Here is a 21,222-nt window from a genome sequence, read left to right as displayed (position 1 = left end):
TTACATTTGTTTCTACCGGAAGTTGATAATAACTTTAAATAAGTTCATCTTTGACGTTTTGATGTATACATTTTTAAGTGAAAGCTAATATCTACAATAAAATGTTCAGCTTCTTTTAACCGAAAAATCACGGCTTACTAGTCCATGTCAATTTAAAAAACTGCTAGAGAAAAATCAATAGCAGTCAATCAAAGTTACGGTGGAATTCGAGTCCCGCTACCTCTAGTTTCCATTTGACGAAATAGCCAGGCCTGCCGGCCAAGGAGGCCCTATAATTATGCATTTACTTTGAAAAATAAAGATGTTTCTTCCGCTACAATATATATATATATATATACATAATATACACAATGTTCAAAAATTAAATCTATGTTATTGAGCAGACAATTAATTCCTCTTTTCTNCTGGGGTTTGTTTGCCAAGTCTATATGAATATTAATGTGTATCGCAGAGAGATTAACCTTGGATATTGCGTTATTCAATTATATTCATATATATATATATATATTAGTCTTGAAATTTTCAGAATTTTTTTTAACTAAATGTGGTAGCTAATGATATAATATGTCCACTTCGTAACCCTAGAGGTCCTACCAATTATCCTACCACAGCAAAATATTTAATTTGCTGGAAATGACAAAAATGCAGGTGGGGAGGGAATGCTAAGAATGGTTCTAGATTAATGTTTAAATTGAGTAATCATTAATTCTGTTGTGTGAATAGGGTTGCCACGGGAGACTAAAAATGCAAAAAGTGGTAGAAACTCAATTCACTTTTACTTATCACTTACTATCTCAATTTCACTTACTATCTTAACTTCACTTACTAACTTTTTTAATTAATCGTAACTACCACCATGACTTACATTTCAAATTATTCCTATTTAAAACAAAAACATACCTTGCAGTAGTTTTCAATAGTAAACTGAAAAAAATAAATATACTACAAGAAGTTATTAATTTTAATTTAATAAAATTTGTAATTTTACTAGTCAGCACTTTTTGCAACTCTGTATGTAATAGATTTATAAACATAATGTTCTGTTTTCTATGTTTTATACAGAAATATTAACATTATATCTGAAATTAACCAAACTAAAATAAACTGTGTTCATATTTATTTTATATTGAGATTCGCCTGTTTGAATTTGGTTTTTAATCGTGACTATTCCAAGATTCTTTTATCCTTTTAGTATCAGGAAAAATTATTTTCTATAGAAGCAATTTCAAAAACTAAACTAAATAAATTTAAAGTTTATTTTACCTTAATTCACGTTAATTTCGCGTCAAGTTATTTGTTCTCCATTTCAATTGGGAATGAAACTCTTAATTATATTTATAAAAATAAATCAGCAAAATGTAAACTATCACTAATTGTTTAGTCTTCAAAGAAAAATTGAACCGATTCATGTTGAATTGTCATTTATATTATAAAGTATACAGAGCCAAAATATTCAGAAAAAGAACTGGAAGAAAAGGGGTTTAATAACTTTTTATTAAAATTAAGCATACAAAACGTTATATTTTAAAACACATAATTGACTTCAATTTCATTTCAAACAATATCTCTTTACGTCTTTTATTATCGTATTGGAATAAAAAGTGAAAACAATTTTCTCAACTTCTATTCAAGGAGTATAAAAGTTCGAAAATTTTCAAAAAGAGAAATATTTCTACGTTTTATTTCCCTAGGTATGAATAGATAAGAATTCTCCGAAAATGTCGCACTTAATAATAAATAAACGTAAACACTAGCGTAATTCAAATCGTCTGCTGAAGTCAAGAATCGATGTGAAGTGAAGAGAGGAAAAGAGAAACGTTTTATGGTAGGAATCAGTCGCCGTGCAGCCGAATTCCGCATCACTTCGGCGGCTTCAAAGTTTGTTTCCTCATCGCTGAAGCTAATCGGCTCGTTGAGTTGTCTGCGTGCGAATATCTTGCGTCCCCCGCCCGACCCCTTCAAAAGATATTCCAAAGACCCCATTTGATACTTGGAATATTATTTTGATAAATATTAAAAATTGATTACATTATTAAAATGAAATTCTATATGAGAAGAAGACAGAGCTTCAAGGAAGTGATGTGCTGTGAGCAAAATTAAAAATGGAACGCATAATAACTTTTAATTTAGTGATCGGATTCTCATGCATTACGATACCATTTCAACATTAAATATGGGAATTAATTTATGCATGCGATATTTTAAATTACGCAATTAGACAAAAAAAATTAGACAATTACGCAATAAAATATGTATTTATGAAATCAGACAATAAAAGCTATTTTCAAAAAAAATTTACATTCTTTTCTCTCAACGGTTATGTATTTTGTACTTTAATTTAAATGATGGAATTTTGGATGGTAAAATAAAAATTTGAACTAGAATAGAGAAGTAAAAAAAAATTAAATGCTTATTTTTAACTTACCACTGCAAATATTCGAGTGATTCTGGTTACAATTTGGATTTTGCTGTTTAAAATTATATAGTTTAAAATAATGTAAAAATGGTTCTTAAACCTTACAATCACAAATTTTTCCAACCATTATTAAATTAAGTAATAAATAATTTTTAAAATAATTTTTTGCATGGAAGTATTTTTTCGCAAACGAGATTTGTTACAAATTGTGTGAAAAAAGTTTTCCAGGACTATATACATTATTGCAGTTTTCCTCATATTTTGAGTGTCAAGATTCCAATTCGTATCCGTAATCCGTGTTACACGTTATCCATGTAAAAAGTACGTTATTGTGTCTGATTTCGTAAATTAAAATATCGTTTTTGATTTCGTAAACTTAATTATCGTTTGCATAAATTGACTATCGGTTGCATAAATTGGCTGGACTTAAATACGTCAATACGCTTAAATACGTTGCCATAGAGATTGCAATGTAGATCGTAAAAATAATGTAAAAAAATACATAAGCCTAACAATTACGAATGTTTTAGACTATTATTAAATGAAATAATAAATACGTTTTTAAGAAATTTTTCGTCTGGAATAAATTTTTGACAAACGAAATTTATAATTGAGTTCAAAAAGCTTTATTTTCATATTGCAGCTTTCTTCACATTTTTGGGTTCAGAATTCAAATCCGTTGAGAAAATGGTGTTTTTATTCAGAAAAATTACGTTATTCCGTTTGATTTCATGACCTAAAATATCATCTGCACAAATTAATTAACTTATTTAAGGTCAACCTCTCTCGAACTATAAAAATTGTATTGAAGCTCGTGAAAATACAGTTACATATTTAAATGCTAATCAAATGTTTATTTATTTATTTTTTTGTGCACTGTATACACCAATTAGTTTCTGGTGGTCCGTGCATGAATCTCAATCGTGCTTGGTACATTTTTCCTATAATTATTTGAGCTCCGGGTTATACAAATCATACTAAAGTTAATTCAAATTAATTCACTTTCTGCACAAATTGATACAGGAATAAAAACTTATTCTCATTTAATAAATACCGTTGAACATTTCTTTTAAAAATAAAATTTTATTTTAAACAACCATTTAAAACAAATTAAATATTACCTTTGTTATAAATCAAATGTATTCATTTTGCAGTTCAACCATTGCTATATAAATTTTTCTTACAATTATTTGAGTTTCGGTCATAGAAATCATACTAAATTCAAATTATATAACTCTCTGCGCAAATTAATACATGAATAAAAATTTATTCTTATATAATAAAAACCGTTGAACTTTTTTGAAAAAAAATAACCGTTTACTTATAACAATTTAAATATTACCTCTGTTATAAATCAAATCCATTTTTTTCCCCTTTCTTTTTTTTTTTTTTTTTTTTTTTTTTTTTTTTTTTTTTTTGCAGTTCATCCATATACATTTTTCTTATAATTATTAGAGTTCTAGGTCGTACAAATCATACTAAAGTAAATTCAAAATAATTAACTTTCTGCTTAAACTAATACATGAATAGAATTCTGAGCAGGTTAATACAGTACTGGTATCAACTAATCACCGCTGGAGTTCGACTCTGGGTCACTTCATTGGATGAACTCTCTGTTTTTTCCTGAGCCACAGCAACTCTCGAAGAAAAGTTGAAAATATTATTAACTTAAGTACCACTTTTAGTTTCCTTATAAGTTTTTTTTTCTTTATCCTCATACGTTAACAATTTGTAATGCCTATTATTATTATTTTTTTAATAACAGCAAGGGTTGATGATGTCCTAAAGTATTAGGACAATGATTTTTTTCTAAAATTAAAATTATTGACAAAATTTTCTTCCGATTTTTATACTATCGAGAGAATTGATATACTCGTGACTATCACAATAACAAAAAATGAAAGAATATATTACGAAAATTAATTAGTCAATTTAAGAAAATTAAAACATTTCTTTTCGAGTGCTTGTTACCATTTTTTATTTCAAACTACTACTGATTCACCACTATTTCCCAACTACTATTACCCAACTACTACTGATTCACCACAGTTTTAGTAAACATTTTTCCCTGTTGTAGCAAGGATAATATATTAATATTTAAAAAATTTAGGTTTATAAAAGTGGTTCATCCGCCACTAAACACAAGTAATTTAAGCGATTATATGTAAGATCACATGGAGAAAAATTTAGTTCTTATAACTATTTGCGCAAATTCTGTTTGTTTCAACAAAAAAAAAAATCTGTTTTAGACCACTACCACTGAAATAAAAAAAATAATAATAATAATTTGCAACAGCCTCAAATAATTGAAGTCTCTGGTGTCAAAGTTCCGACCTGTGTAAGTAGGGCCTCAAACGGCCCCGAGAGCTTAATTGAGACTACCAGAATTAGAAGAATCGCTGTAATAATTACGTTACATTATTTCCCTATTTATGCTGCCTTCAATTTTGTTACCATTTTTTTACTTTTGTAAAACAGTAAAAGAAATTTTGAATGAAATTTTCTTTTACTCTATTTTATTCTAAAATTATGTTAATTCGCTTTTATTTTTCCCAAAATAATAGATTTGGAATTTCGTATATTTTTTATTTATTTTAACAATTATTGTGTTTCGGTTACGAAAGACTAAATAAATTATGCATCGCAAGAATTGAAATATATTAATTATTTATTATCTCAATGGAACGTCTATTTCAGTGCTCAAAATATTAAAAGCAAAAAAATTAAAATTAATTAATGTAATATAGAATTTGCTTTTCTTATTTTTAACTTTTTCCATCGACGACAGTTAAAATATATTTCTAGAATTTCATTAGAAAGTCAATTAAATTTACTTTTAATGATACTGCCTGTATCTGAAAGTACATACTGCATTGTGATTCAAAGTCATTGAATTACTTTTAATAAAAAATACATGGAACCAGCAGAGTTAAATTGGACCCCTACATCCGCAGAAATTTTGTTAAGATAGAAAAATCTTCGATGATACTAAAAAGAAGTGAAATAATTTGATTTTAATTAATTTAATTAAGTGAATGAAGAATACTTGAAACTTACATTCATTTCATTTCGTAGCGAATACTGCGCAGTATTTTTAATTAAAATGTGGGCAAAGAATTGCCTTCTAATGATGTGATTTGTTGCTGATATTTGATTGATGATAATGTTCTTTAAAAAGTAAAAAAAAAAATCGACGAATATGCATGTCTTATATAACGCTTTGTCGTGCAACAGAGGTAAACCACAAAAAAAATAGAAAAAAAAAATAAAAAGCTGATGATAATGGGATACTGTATAACTTTAACTAATACTCTAATGAAAAGAATAACAATCCTAACGTTTTTAGTTTTCACAACGATTATTTTACGCATTAACTTCACTAGAAACTGATTAATAATGCTGGAAATTCGTGCTAAAGCTTGAAAAAATCGAAAAATCAGCACTGTGGGATGTGCGAACCAGGTGCGGAATTCATATCGAAAAGCCATCGCTGGGATTCGAACCCGGGTGATCTCATAGGGAGGCGAACGTGGTTTATCCCCTGAGCCACCACGGATACCAAAGTGTCATTCGTAGATTATTTATTATCAGAGACAAAGCGTAAAAACAAATAAATAGTTAAATAAAAAAACGTAATGTTCTAAATAATTTTAGATTTGATCGGATATTCAAGTTTTAAGATTTAATGCTTCGAGGGGGTGGCCGCAATTATGCTAATTAGTTAGTGTTGACGATATTTTAATATACGAAATCTGGCACGACATAATAACATACGTATGAAATAACATACCTTTGTTTTCGTCGGATCCTACGAATATAGCGTGTAACTGCAATCTGGGAAATAGATTCCCAGTAGTTGGGCCAGGAGAGGGGTCGAAAGTTTGAACTCCTAAATGTTAATTTTACTTTTTGGATATTTTGCCATATATTGAGAACATTTTAAGCGAATTGAAATTTTTTTTACACACAATTGTAAAATTCGTTTATTTAAATATAATTCTGCGCATAAAGTAATTTTTCAAAAATATTTCTTGTTTCTTATTATGTTATTTAAAAATAGTCAAAGAAATTTTGAATTGCGAGGTTAAAAATTTTTGTACCATTTTAAAGATGCATTAATTTTATTAGACAAAATACAAAATTTAAACGAAATCTGATGAATTTTATTTGAGAAATTGAATTTTAAATATCTAACTTTTTTAAAATTGGATGTCTTATTCGACCGATTGCTTGCAAATTTTGAATTTTTCTTTATAAAATCACATTTTTTAATACGGTGCAAAAAACCTTGTAATTCAAAAGTTTTTCGACCGTTATTATGCCTCCACATCTGTGGTTGACTGTCAGTGGCGACGAATGAGTGATATCAGGGAAATTGAGAGCATTGTGACAATATAAATTGTACCATAGAAATATTTATAAAGTAGACAAGAAAATGAATTATTGAAAATAATATATTTGCCTTCTCTCTGTTTCTCTTCTTCCAGTGGCTAGTCCCTAGGTTTCATTTTCGCACAGAGATGACTCATCGAAGTATATATTTATAAAGAGGACTATAAAATGACAATAGGGATGTCCAAATTAGAGTCTGAACTTGATCAGTGTTCCACTATCATTAATTTCGGTTTGCACTACTCTCATTGGACAGTTTGTATTTCGAACCCATTAGAAACTTATTCTAATTTCTTGCATCTGTTACTCATTGATAATAAAATGACAATAGGAATGTTAGAGTCAGAGGTTGAACTAGATCAGAGCTCCACTATCATTCAATCAATTTCGGTTTGCACTATTCCCATTGGATAGTTTATTTTCCTTACTTATTAGAAACTTATTCCTGTTGGTTGCATCTGTAACTGATTGATCATTCGTCGATTTTTAGGGGTAAATATTTTCAAGTAATAAATATTCGAATTTCGAATAAATATTTTCAAGTGGTAGTTTATTAATTGTGATTCTTGGTTTAATAAATTCAATTTAGTAGATTTTTATCCACCACTATTTCTAAAAAATTCGTAGACTTTTACAATTCACCACTTTTTTCAGATATGTCATGCTAAACCTTTTAAAAAACTAGCGAAATCTGTCAAATTCCTTTTACTTCAATTGCATTCCAATTACCAGAAAGAACCACCCTAAAGATCACAATTCAAGACGAATGGGAAAAAGGCCGCTAACGGCCCCAGGCGCCCAGATAAATATTGATGATGATGATGATGAAATCTGTCAAATTTGCAAATTTATTTTGCAGTTATTTACCGTTTGGCCAGACGGGCAAGCCATGTAAAATTAACGTAGCATTCAACATGTTAATTTATTGTGGGTAGACTGAACTCTCTTGTATCTACCAAATAAATCCTAGTGATGAAATATTTGTGCCAACACTTTTTTCTTTTTTAACCCCTTGGGGACGGGTGATTCAAAAAAGCATTCGTACAAAATCAGAAACAAGTTGTAATTAAATAAAAAACGGCAACTTAAATGTAGTCGTTGCTAATTTGACAGACTTACTTTTACTTTGCTTTTACTTTAATTATTGTTAGTTTAATCATATATATAATCAATGCTAATTCAAAGTATAACTAAATAGTTTTATTTTGAACAAAGTAATGGTGAATTAAATAAATCAAACAATTATAACTCCTCCCACAAATAAACTGCTAAAGAAATACTTTGATTACCAGTTTTATCTTTTTACCCTGATTGATACGTTTTTATGCTGGCACGTATTTGTGACAGTCGGGGCGAAAGGGTTAAAAAAGAAGAAAAGAAAAAGAAGGCAACGTTTACTCTACGTAAATCCTATGTAAGGAACTCTTTGCAAAAAAATATTTCTTTCAGCAACAAATGTCCTTGGAAGTTTTTAAATGGCAAAACTATTGGCACAATTTGCAAGATCATGTTTGAAGCTTTTAGAAATGGTGCCTTTTTTACAAATGCAAAATTTGCATCGAACGAAATGAAGAGAGGAAACTAATAACTTCTTTCTAGTTTTAATATCAGGCAATTTCGAAACCATTCTATAGGATTGCATACTTGCCAACTCTTCCGGATTTTCCGGAAGATTTTATTTTCATATTTAAAGTGGTAGCAATACTCAGGTTATTCCAATTAACTTTTTGAATTATAATGATAATTATAAATGAGTTTGACCACCCCTACATATAAATAATTACAATAAATATATTAAAGCATAATAATTTATGCGCAAGCGAATTTCAGCAGGATCAAAATATAAATATATTTTTGATTCTGATTGTTTTTCTTTTATTGTTTTACAACCACTCTGAAAACCCATTTTCGGAGAGCGTGAAAGTTGGCAGGTATGGCGATTGCAATATTCCTACCAGAATGCTTTCTTTAATTATAGTGCTACTGAAAAAAGGAAAGAAGCTTTTAACATCATAAGCTCATTTTGGCCGAGGCAAATTTTGCATGGGTAAAAAGCTTCATACATAATCTTTCAAATTGGGCCAGCAGTTTTGCCGTGTAAATCTTTCAAAAGTATTTGCCTTTAAAAGAAAGATTGTGTACATTAAGTTAAAATAGAAGTACCACTGGAAGATTTTCCCCATTCTTGTTCAACCCCTGTATGCATAAATAGTAAACTTCTGTCTATGTCCTTTTAAACTTTTACCTATTTATGCGTCTGATATCCCTATTTAGACAAGTGTGTCGCTGTTTTTGTTACGTACTTTTCTATGATGAATACAATAAAGGGAAAATTGAGTTGATAAAACTAATAATTTAGTAGCAATGAAGGTTTCACGTAAAATATTATATTTAAGAAATACCATATTTTAAGAATAAAACCCTCATAACTTCGAAACTTTGTTTTCATTAATTTAATTTTTATTTTACTGAGTTAGGCATTAAAAGAATAAGCAGAACTGCCTCTATTTGTTACGTCAGACGTGTAGTTATTTATAAGTACAACGTAATACTTTTGATATATAAAATTTATATCACCATTAAACTATTTGTCGCAACTAATTAGTTTCAGGTTCATTCAATTCAGTATAAAGCTGCACATAGGAGAAAGTACCTATTATAAATATGAAAGTAATATTCATAAATATCACCTCAATAACTTCTAATATATTAATCCCACCGACTTGAGTAATCTTCGATACAATTCAGGGTAAAAATATACATGAGAAACAATACCTCACTTGTCCATATAGCAATGATTTAGTTTCTCCCCTACCGTCTAAAATATGCAATATATGTATTTTTTTCCCTATATTCAACAACCCCAGTTTGTCTTTGATTAAAAAGTCTTGTAGACAAGAAATATCTACAGATATTTATTTTAAAAGTAGTATTTATAGTACACCACTAATAAATATCCCGAAACGTTTTGGATAAATGGGGCAGCTACGGTGCATGTAGTTACCATGGGAACCCTGTAACAAACTTGGCATATAGTGAGCACTCGATTGAACTGAATTTTTTTAGTGATTCCTTCTGTACTCCCATTTAGCTAACATTATTTATAGTGGACTCTAATTTCATTTTCCTTTCTTTTTTTTTTCATTTTATTTCTCTGATTTTAATACTGGATTCTTTACTAATACTTGATACAAAAATTTGTAAAATGTATTGAAAACCGTATTGTAGTCAATAGAAAAATCATTATTTTTTTTTCTCCATAGAATGCAAAAAATAGTTGTTTTAATTTTTAATATTTAATTTTTTATATATTCAAACAGTTAATTTATAAACAATTTATGTACAATCGCAATCATTATTTCCAATAATCCTATTGTCAAAAAATAAAAATCTAGAAAAATCACTATTTTTTTTCCATAGAACGTTAAGTTATTTCGAATATTTAATTTCTTATGTAATTAATTTCTTATTGAATTTCTTATATATTTGATTTCTTATATATTTAATCAGTTAATTATTTATAAACAAATTATGTACTATTGTAATCATTATTTCCAATTATCCTCCTGTCATATACTAAAAAATAATTTTTTAATGAATTTGGATATAATGAACCACCGTTTATAATGAACTTAATGCTAGGTCCCCAGAAAGAGCACTAAAACGTGATTCGACTGTATAGTAAATGACGGAGATTCATATTCTTATTGTTACCACTTTTTAAAATTTTTAAAGGCCCGGCAGTAATTGCTAGGACTAAATTGAGAAATTGAAAATTAATTTGTTCATATTTTTGACGTGTCTTTGATTCCATTACTATTTATTTATTAAAGGATGTAAGAGTAGCGGTACTAGCATTCCTGATGGAAAGTTAATGGTGAATTCATTGCGCTTCTCTGCGTATGAGGCTATTTACCATTCAATCGATACAGGCATTAAAAGCTTCTATTTCCCAACCATTGTTGACCTTTCAAATGGATCTTTGTCCTGTCCATTGTCGCATGATTTTGGATCCAGCATTAGATATGAAAATCAACACACGCAACCATAAAGTGGCAATAATCATTTGCAGCACAAATAAGAAAAAAAACATGATGCAAGTATGATGATGGTTTGATTCCACTTTGGAATTATTAATACTATATTATTTGTGTTTCATATTTGGAAGTGAAAAAATATTCTTTTTCTCGCACGAGAAGAAAAAAAATTAATTATTATTTGCACGATTTCGCTCTTAATTCAGACAATATCACTAACTTAATTCAGACTAGACTTAATTCAGACTACTAACCGCGGGGTCCTTTAACGAATTAAAAGTGGTTGGAGATTTATGTTATTTTTCATAACCTTCAGGTAAAACACGACATTTTGACTATCAGTGCAAGATAAAAATTTAATTGACTACATACTTAGTCCTTAAACAGACACATGTTATCATCACCAGCATGGTGCCATATTTCAAACACGCAAATGAAGGAACTTATCACTTTCCAAAATAAAGTTCTGAGAAAAATAACTGAAGCAAAATGGGCCATACAAAACAAAGACCTCCTTAACACATTGAATGCCACGCTCATTTTACATGGCTTGCCCGTCTGGTCAAACGGTAAATAACAACAAACTAATTTTGCAAATATTAGACACAGTTGCTAGTGTTTTAAAAGGTTTAGCATAACATGTCTGGAAAAAAAAAGTAGTGAATTATATAAGCCTACGAATTGTTTAGAAGTAGTGGTGGATCAAAATCTACTAAATTGAATTTATTAAACCAAGAATCCCAATTAATAAACTACCACTTGAATATATTTATTCGATGTACGGAGCAAGTTGGCATCTCTGTGTATATAAATAAAACTATTTTTGTGTGTTCTATATTGCATTAATTTCTTCAAGCCATTTTAACAACGACAATAATATTAAAAAATTAAAAGCATTAAAAATTGACTCGAATTATGTGTTTCTAATAATCTTGGCTTCGCCGGTCACCTGTGACCCCCGTGGCATTCAACGTGGTAAAAATCAAAATGTACGCATCAGATTTCTTTAATCATTAAAAAAAAGAATTGATTAAATAAGTCTTGGAAATCTCGGTAATTTATTACTTGCTATAGCAAGCTATCTATGAAATTTAATACTATTTTTTTTTCTCTTTATTTCGTGACACAAACAGCCCTGACATGATGTGTAATTTTTGAAATAAAGTGGAAGTTACGGCTGCTATGTTTGATATTTTTAAACAAAAACTTTTTACCACTTATTAACTTTTGATACCACGCTGGGGTCACTGTTTTGGTTTTGCAGTACCCCTATTAACAAAATTTAGTGGTAGGAAAATTATGACGTCATTCACCTATTTTTGGATTAAACGGGATATTTTAACTAACACGACATGTTGTTAATTAACATTTTGGCCCATTTTGCAATTTTAAACTGAAATATTTAGCTCTAAACTCGTTAACAGTGTTGTTTTTGTAATAAAATGAAGTCAAAAAAGCAAATGTTTGGTTATGTTTAAATCAAATTAAACACTTTTTCTTGTTGGTTCAAACTAAATCAATTATTGGGTTTCAATTTTTTATAAGCTGTTGGGGATAGTGGTACTAAGGCTTAATCAGATTTATAGTTCAAATTTAAAAAGCTTTGTAATTATTTAAGTGGAAAAACATATTGCCTTAGTTCAATCTTTCAAATTATTATGCTGCATAACTTAATAATTCCATTGTAAACAATGGAATTTTCACGAATTTTTCTTCGTTTTTGACGAAGCCGTTTCCTGGTAAATGCTCCGACAGAAAAATTCTTCGAAGTGACGAGATAACTAATAACTTTTTCGAGGAAACGAACTTCGACAAAATGGAGGAAATATTCTCTTCTATAAGAACTTTAAAGGGGAAATATAATCGGGTAAATAGAACATAGAACTTTTCGAAACAGAACATGGAGGTTGAAGTGTTCAAGAGTGTCCAATTACGAAATACACATACAACCTGAACTTTTTTTTCTAAAGTTACTGATTTCGAGGAAATGCTGAAATGAAAGACTAACTGAAAAGCAATTGTAAATATAATTAACTTTTCACACTTGCGATGACTTGGACTCATTTTCGTTTCTCTTCTGTTTAGTCTAGCTGGGCTCCTGAGGCCAATAATGGCCTCATTTTCGTTTCTTTAATTTACTCTTATATATATATATATTAGATTGATTTATTTGCATTTAGTGGTATTCAAAATCATATTCAATTAAATTTATAACTCCAAGAATCAATAAGAAATTTATCAGATTCATTTGATGACATTACCATTTCAATGACATTACCATTTTAAATATAAAAATGAAATACTAGGGATAATTCGTAGTTGTTAGCAGCTATGTGCATAGAGATACCCAAGACTACCAACTTTGTAAGCTTTTTGGGAAAAAGTTTTCGACTGATAGCTAAGTTTATATTTTAATGTATTACTATTTATTTAATGAATTTGATTTTTAGAGTTATTTTCCGCCCAACTACGTTTAAATGTATTCGAAAGATCATATGAAATGACACTTTGCTTCAGTTCTCCAGGGCTGAAAGCCTAGATATTGTCTTCTCTTGATTTTTGAGCAGGGTAGCGCAGCGGCTCTAATCCCATCCATCATGTTAATTTTGATAATTGTGGTAGGATTTTAAGGTCAGCAATCTACGTGGTGGCTGTGTGCGGTATTCAAGTGCTTTGCTTGATTAAATAATAATAATGGAAATTATAAGAAGCAGCTTGCTTTAAACTATGTGTGGCTTTAAATGTAGCTTGATGGTCAACGTGGGGAAACGTTTGATCAAGTTGTCAGTATTGTTGTTGAATTTAATGCTATGGATGGATCTGTGATTAATTATTTATTTTGATAATTGTGATATGAGGTGTCGGATGTGAAGTGAGCAGCTATTAGTCTTAATTTCATATTTTTTTTTTTTTTTTTTTTTTTTAATTTTTTTTTTTTTTTTTTTTTTTTTGTAATTTTCAAAATTGAATATCTGGTTCAAGTTCGCTGTATTGCACTTTACGGCCTTGTCAAAGAAATCTGCGTTTAATTTGTAAATTAAACCCTATATGTGCAGAGATGTCAACTTACTCTACTTTCCAAAAAGATGTTTTCTAGTGGTAGCGAAATTTCAGATTAAAATTTCAGATCCATACCTGCCAACAACTACGCTCTTTGCAAAATATTCTATAGAGTGGAGGACATTTAAAAACCAAAGTTTCAGAATTTTTCGCAATTTTTCGCAATTTTGCAAACTTTTGAAAAACCTCACCGCGAGAGAGCCTTAACAAGTGGCGTTGCATATGAGCTTTTAAATCATTTATATGCAGTGACGTAGAAAATAAACTATAAAGGAATAAAAAATTAATAAAAACTATACATTGGACCATAAACTTAGCTACTACTAAAATAATTTTTTACAAAAAGAATAGAAAGTTGGTAGCCCTGCATATCAACAAAATGAAATTATCATACGAAAAATAACCTTGAAGCAGATATCTCAAGGTGACACTTATAAAGAGTGGGCGTAATTATTCTTATTTTACAAGTTATTATCCTTATACTTAATTATCCTTGTTCGTTTTACAGTTTAATTCTTTGCAAATTTATTAGGACGGAAAAGAGCAAAAACTGGTACAAGAGACAAATCATTATAGCACATCTTTTTCTTCGCGAAAATTAAAATTTCTGAAACTATAACGATTTTTTTAACAATTTCAACGTATATATAAAACTGCTTCTTTCCTGAGAGAAAGTACATATTATTGAATAGTGTGAAAAAAATAGATATAATTAAAATGGTTGTTACTACCAGATTCTCTTCTTTTCCACCTCACTTTAACTCTTACAATTTACCAATTGGTACCAATTAATTCTGTAAATTAATGGAATTTCATAGATGAATAACTGCTTTTCTTAGATCTAAATAACAGCAAAATTGAAAAATTATTATTCGGAAGTGAGCCGCTTTTGGAAAATTTTACATTTAATGCAAAGAAGAAAAAAAGAAAAAAAGGCACAGATGTTTCATGCTGAATTTCACGACCATAAAATATTAAAATGCTAAATATAATATTTTTCACTTATTTTGACTTAAATAAATACACAAAATAATGAAAAATATGTTTAATAAAAGTTCTCCGTCAAATTTTTTAACTTAAGCATTTGTGTATCTGACCTTATATATAACCGTTCTAATTATATATAGTAATATAGTATATATAATATTAAAATAATAAAAATAATTATATATAATAATAATTACTCTTGCTACCACTAAAAAAAATACTTTCTGGAACTCCGTAGTTGTTGGAGTGTCTGAACTGAAGTTTAAAACACAGGAATCGGATGGACAATCTTTTGTTAAGAAACTGAATAAAACTTTTTGAAAACATTTCCAGCACAGTCCGGTGTTCATTTTTAATGGAATTAAACTTTTTGCTCCAGCTCACACGACAGCTCTGATTATTCTCTACACATCAAACCGGGAGGTTGATCTTCCTTTTCCGGCACCCCCCGGGAATGGTTCCCTTTCGACACTCCAACAACCCTCCCTTCCCACCCATCGGCAAACATGGAAACGGGAAAAGCTCAAACATTTCCAGTTTTCTGGATATCAAGATTCAGCCTCCAGAGATTGTACAAGAGTGGCTTGATGTGAAGGGGTGGGTGGGAGAGATTCCACTGAATGGAATAAAAAAGGCACTCTTGGCGACATTCTCTGCTCCAGTTGTTCCATGGTGGTCGTTGGAACAACCCATGGTTAGATGGTCAAAGGGAGCCGATAGGTGGGCAGTATTGTCTAGACCTTTTGTCTGGAACACTTTTGATCATTCATCAGTTAGAAGTGGTTTGTTTTTTTGTAACATTTGAGATTCACACTCTTATAACACACTTGAAAGACTGAATCATCAGCGAGAAAGACATCAAAAGTTTTGTGGTGAAGCTTAGAAAATTTTATTTTTCTTTTTAATTCTTCTTAGTTGCCGAATTTATTCAGGAAATAAATTTCCGAGTTTAGGACATTTATTTCGGGATTTTTGAGCTCAACTCAAAATATAAAACAGGTGCCGTGTCATTAAAGATAAAATAAGCTAAAAGTTAAGAAAAAAGATATTCAATGCAGTTAAACCATTGTAAGTTGGCCACTAACAATGCATTGCTTTAGTGGTCAACTGAGACAGAAGGTCAACATATAGAAAGGGTATAAGCCATTGTTTTTTAATATCGTGTTATTCTATATACGTTATTATTATAACCATATGATCAGAACCGTTGTGGCTCAGGGGATAGAGTGATCGCTTCCCAATGAGGTGCCCCAGGTTCGAATCTCAGGGGTGGCTGGTCGGTACGAAGTCTGTACCCGACTCGCACTCGTAAAATATCCTTCGTGATAGATGGATCATGGGTTAGAGTCCCCTTGCCGTCAGACTAACCATAGGAGGTTTTCGTAATTTTCCTCTCCATGTAGCATAAATGCGGTTTAGTCACATCAAAGATTCCTCCACGAAGACGAAATACTCTCTATACTTGATCCAGACGTTTTCTTGTCTTCTTGGTTGAGCTCAAAATTATAAGACTACAGAGTTTACATTACACTCACAATTAGGTCTGCTGTTCAACGGGGGTTATAATAATACCATAAAGTTAACTCAAAAAAGAGGTTTAGGTTAGCTTTAATAGTATTTACCAATTCACTGAAATCTTGAAGCATAACATAAAAGCGGAGAAAATTTCCTGGATATTTTTTTTTTCTTGTCGGACCACTTATGGGTTCAGAAGAACATTCAATAATACCTCTAGACACATTTCGATTATTACAGTGATCAACTTGCAACATAGACAGGTGGTCAGGTTACATAGATTTCGGTCTCCTTTAATGCATAGGATGAATTCGATTTTTGGTAAAGGAGGCAAACTTAGGTGTTCAACTTGACAGGTTTACTGTACTCTTAAAATGATGAAAAAATGAAATAAGAACAGTTTTTATTCTTCTAAATGGTTTTTAAACAATTTATTGTTAAGCTTTAATCTGTGGTTGTAATTTGTTGTGAGTTTTAATCTGTTAGTAATTTATCAGGAAAATAAAAAGAAATAGCTGGTACTAAAATTATATGGTCCCGAGCTTAATTTGGATATGGATGGGAAATGGACCGTACGTATTTTTATCGACTTCAGAAGTCCAGATAAAAAATAAATAAAAAATTGGGATGGTTGCTTTCTTAAAGGAGTGAATCTGCGAGAATCTGAAAGGTGGGAATTTTGTTTGACTACAATGACTTATCAACAGTTATTACACATTAATTAGCATAAAAAGTCTCTGACAAGTATGATTAAAAAATTGCTACAATTCTAAAGTTTTATTAGGAACTATCCAACTCCAACAATAGTCACTTTTTCCCGATTTAAAATCAAATCCTCTATGAACTTTGCATTTCTCTAGTTGTGGTACTCACGAATATTTAACTCCACCCAAAATCAAATTCCCATTTGTTTCGCCATCGAATTCCTCTCGCCAGTTGTCTAGAGTACTATCGGTGACTATGGTTACGAGACTTAATTATTTCAAGTGTGAGAGAAACATTTGGGATAAAATTCAACTTAAACTCGTGTATTGCCATCGGATCATTCCTAAGAATTAATCCCATCATTATATCTCATAACTGTAGTTTCAGTGTCACCCTTAAAAGGTATCTTCTATTGCAATTAGAATTTTAAGTTGAATTTTTTTCGCACTATTTCCTCGAAAAGTTATTGTTTTTAACAAACATTTGATAATATAGTGCTATACGACAGTACTACACTGTTCATTAAAGATTAAAAATAGAGAGATAGCTTTAGGAAGAATTAGACGAATGCTTGATGACTTTGAGAAATTCTATAAAGTTTAATTCTCGGAAGTTTAAAACAATAAAATAAGGAGATTTGTGGTTTTGAGTAAGTAATTTTAAACTGCATTTGTTTTTAAAATTCTAAAAACTTAATTTTATTGCAGTTTAAACTTGTGCAAACAGATATGAATGAAATATTTTAGCTTAAATTGTAAAAAAATATATATACTTATCAAAAATCTAAAAACAAACAAGTGTATAATACTTTAAAAATAGCTAAATTCAGAATTGTATTAGCTTAATTTTAACTGAATAAAAACGAAGAGAGAATCTAAAATAATCTCGCACAATTTATAAGAAAATGTCAGCTTGCTGCGCTTTCGCAGAAAATTATTACTAGTGGCTGTAAAAATCATTTTTCAATGTATGATTCTTAATTAATTTGATCAAAATCGTTATTCCGCTTTACCACTGGTAAATAACTCAAGCGAAAATATAAAATGCTACTATAATCTAGATACATCGTGGTAAAGTCTTCGAGAGTTATAAAAATTTATAAAACAGAAATATGTTTAAAGGAAATATAAAAGCGTTTTTGTTAATATTTAAATACATAATCGTAATGCATTTAAAAATTGTATGGAATTTTCAAAAACATTTTAAATTTCTTCATAAAATTAGTTGACAAAGTTACATTTTATTAAAACAATTTGCAAAACTTATCAAAATATTACATGGAAAAATGAGTTGTTTCTTTTAGAACAAGCCCAGAGTATTGGAAATTATTTCATAACACATAACTTTCGTATCAAGTCTCTCGTCAAAATATCTGTATACTAATATTAATAAATTTTTTCACAACTATTATAAAAATATTTCGTTTATTTTCAGATTTGTTGGAGCACTTATGATTTCTAACGCAACCACCAATACACCAAATATTTAAGATGGCTGCCTCTCCACCTACTTTAATTCAACCCCCGTCTCCTTCAAGCAACGACGAAAGTCCCGTGCCATCAGAAGAGCCCAGCAAGATGACGCGAGAGAAAGAAAAGCAATCCCTGGCATTCTCCATCGCCAAGATAATGGAGCCAGGACCAAAGAAAAAATCAAACTCTCCCGATAAAGGAATCACACCACTGCTCAACGTGATGTTTGAAGATTTCAACAAAAGGATGTCTCTCATGAATCCACTCATGGTGAATCCCCTTCTAGCCTTCCCGCCGAATAGAGGTGTCGATGACGTGGATCCAATGGGCATGAACTACATATCAAGTCAACAAAGATATCCTCCGATGAACATGGACGCCATGTATGAGCTGGCACTCAAACGTCTCATGGAGAACTCTGGAATGCAAGATTTGAGGTGTCAGCTCAACAGCACTTGCTCATCCTCTCGTTTCCTCAATCAAAGATCTCAAGACCTCCTCAGGCACTACAGTTTCATGTACGCATCCTTACCACCACAGCAACTGATCAGAAACAATGGTGATTTACCGTGGGAAGAGGTACCACCAGCTCCCAATGTGCATAGTATGGATGCAGCTTCCATCCACAAGGTGATTCGTCCTCAACCAGTTTTTGCCACCACATCCACTGGCGGATCTCGCCAAGTGGAGGACACTAGTGACTCAGACGCTTTGTGCCAACCCCTTCCCAGCAGTAATCCGAACTCTAGATTTCCTGGGGAAGTTAAGATATCTTCAGAATCGTCTGGGGAATCAAGTAGTCCTGCAAGGCAAAAAAGAAATCACAACAAGCAAAAAACTTTCACTTGTCCCGAGTGTGGGAAAGTGTTTAATGCCCACTACAACCTCACTCGTCACATGCCTGTTCATACCGGTGCTCGCCCGTTTGTTTGCAAAGTTTGTGGTAAAGGTTTCCGACAGGCCAGCACACTCTGCAGGCATAAAATAATCCACACACAAGAAAAACCACACAAGTGTCATACATGTGGAAAAGCGTTCAACCGCAGTTCGACATTGAACACTCACATACGAATACACGCCGGATACAAACCATGGGTTTGCGAGTATTGTGGTAAAGGTTTCCACCAAAAGGGCAACTACAAGAACCACAAACTAACTCATAGTGGTGAAAAGGCTTATAAATGCTCGGTGTGTAACAAAGCTTTTCACCAAATTTACAATCTAACTTTCCATATGCATACGCATAATGATAAAAAACCATATACGTGCAAAGTGTGCGGTAAAGGCTTCTGTCGGAACTTTGACTTAAAAAAACACATGCGTAAATTACATGACGGTGGCCTCGCGTCGTCCAGTGTCAGTCATAGTCATGAAAACAGCTCAGGACAGGCTGTTGCAGTGAGTTTAATGAACCCATTCTTTGTGTCTCCGAACTCAAATGCATATATGGAAGCGCCACCTAGAATAGTTTTGTAGTACTAATTGTATATATAGGAAGAGGAATTTTGTATTCTACGCTTGTATAATAGGAACTCAGATGTTATGTTAATATATTAAAAATCTTAGTCAATTTCCAGCAGAAATTTGAATCGCGAGGACAAAAAAGAGTTAGTGATATAAATTGTTGGTTCTTTTAGTACCATAGAAACATTTAAATCCCATACATTGGAAATATTTAATTATGTACTGGCAATAGGGCTTTCTTAGTGAAATAAATATTCTACAGCTCTTTTACTTATTTATTTTATTTTTATTTAGTATTTCTTGATGTATATTGTTTAGTTTTAGAGTGAAATCATTTTTAATTTTAAATTAGGGGCTTCGCATGCAAGGCTTCAAAAATCACTTCGCAGTTTTGTTTCTTTGTAATTATTACTTTTCAACACGCAAAAGACTTTTTATTTAAGAGAATTAAAAAAAAATTAAATTTCATAAATCGCTTATAAAATATTTATATATATTAAAAATCTCATGTAATATATTCAAGCAGGCATGTCAACTACCACACTAGTGGTAAAATATTTCATAAAATAGTAGACATTTAATTACCAAATCTTTCAGATTTTTTGGCAATTTTGCCAGCATTTTAAAATCTTCACCACGAGATAACTAGAACAAAGAGACGTTGCATATGAATTTTTAAATCATTTTATAGTGGTGTGGAGAATTAGTTTAAATGAATAAACAATAACATATTAAAAACTTTAATTTTATTGACCTCACTTTAAGAACCTAAAGCACTTTTCTGCGGAATTACCACTTTTTTAACCGATCATGAAACTTGGTTCCCGGAAAAGGGAAAAAACTGGTAGTAAAACTATTTTTACATCTAACTTGTTTCCTGGAGAAATAAAAAACTTAAGCCTACCAATATTTATTAAAACTAATATCAAGATAGTTTTCTTAAATAGAAAATGACTTTCCGTGAGATTTGATAATCACGGACATTTATTTCAAGCGTGAACAACCTCGAAATGAATTAGTTATACTACCAGTTAACAGTCCTGACTCAATTCCCGCTGATATTAAGTTTGAGCAGAACTTTTAAATGATGTCATATCATTTTGAAGAAGTGGTTGGGAATTAGCTCTGAAGCTTAACCCCTTGGGGACGGGTGATTCAGAAAATCATTCTTACA

At 30.7% G+C, this 21,222-nt stretch overlaps 1 protein-coding gene across 2 annotated transcripts in view; it reads left to right on the top strand.

Annotated features, from left to right (window-relative positions):
* Window positions 1-20,318, top strand: part of LOC107444919 (fez family zinc finger protein 2) — a 49,834-nt gene extending 29,516 nt beyond the window's left edge. For both annotated transcript variants that reach the window (XM_071177349.1, XM_016059192.3), the window contains exon 2: window positions 18,547-20,318. In XM_071177349.1, coding sequence (XP_071033450.1) covers window positions 18,603-20,060 — 1,458 coding nt within the window. In that variant the 5' untranslated portion in view covers window positions 18,547-18,602 and the 3' untranslated portion in view covers window positions 20,061-20,318. The remainder of the gene's footprint in view (window positions 1-18,546) is intronic.
* Window positions 20,319-21,222: the final 904 nt, after the last annotated feature.

The sequence above is a fragment of the Parasteatoda tepidariorum genome, chromosome 2 (genome assembly GCF_043381705.1).
Source record: "Parasteatoda tepidariorum isolate YZ-2023 chromosome 2, CAS_Ptep_4.0, whole genome shotgun sequence".
NCBI lineage: Eukaryota > Metazoa > Arthropoda > Arachnida > Araneae > Theridiidae > Parasteatoda > Parasteatoda tepidariorum.
Note: the sequence above shows the minus strand (reverse complement) of the source record. Positions and strands in the feature narration are given on the sequence as shown.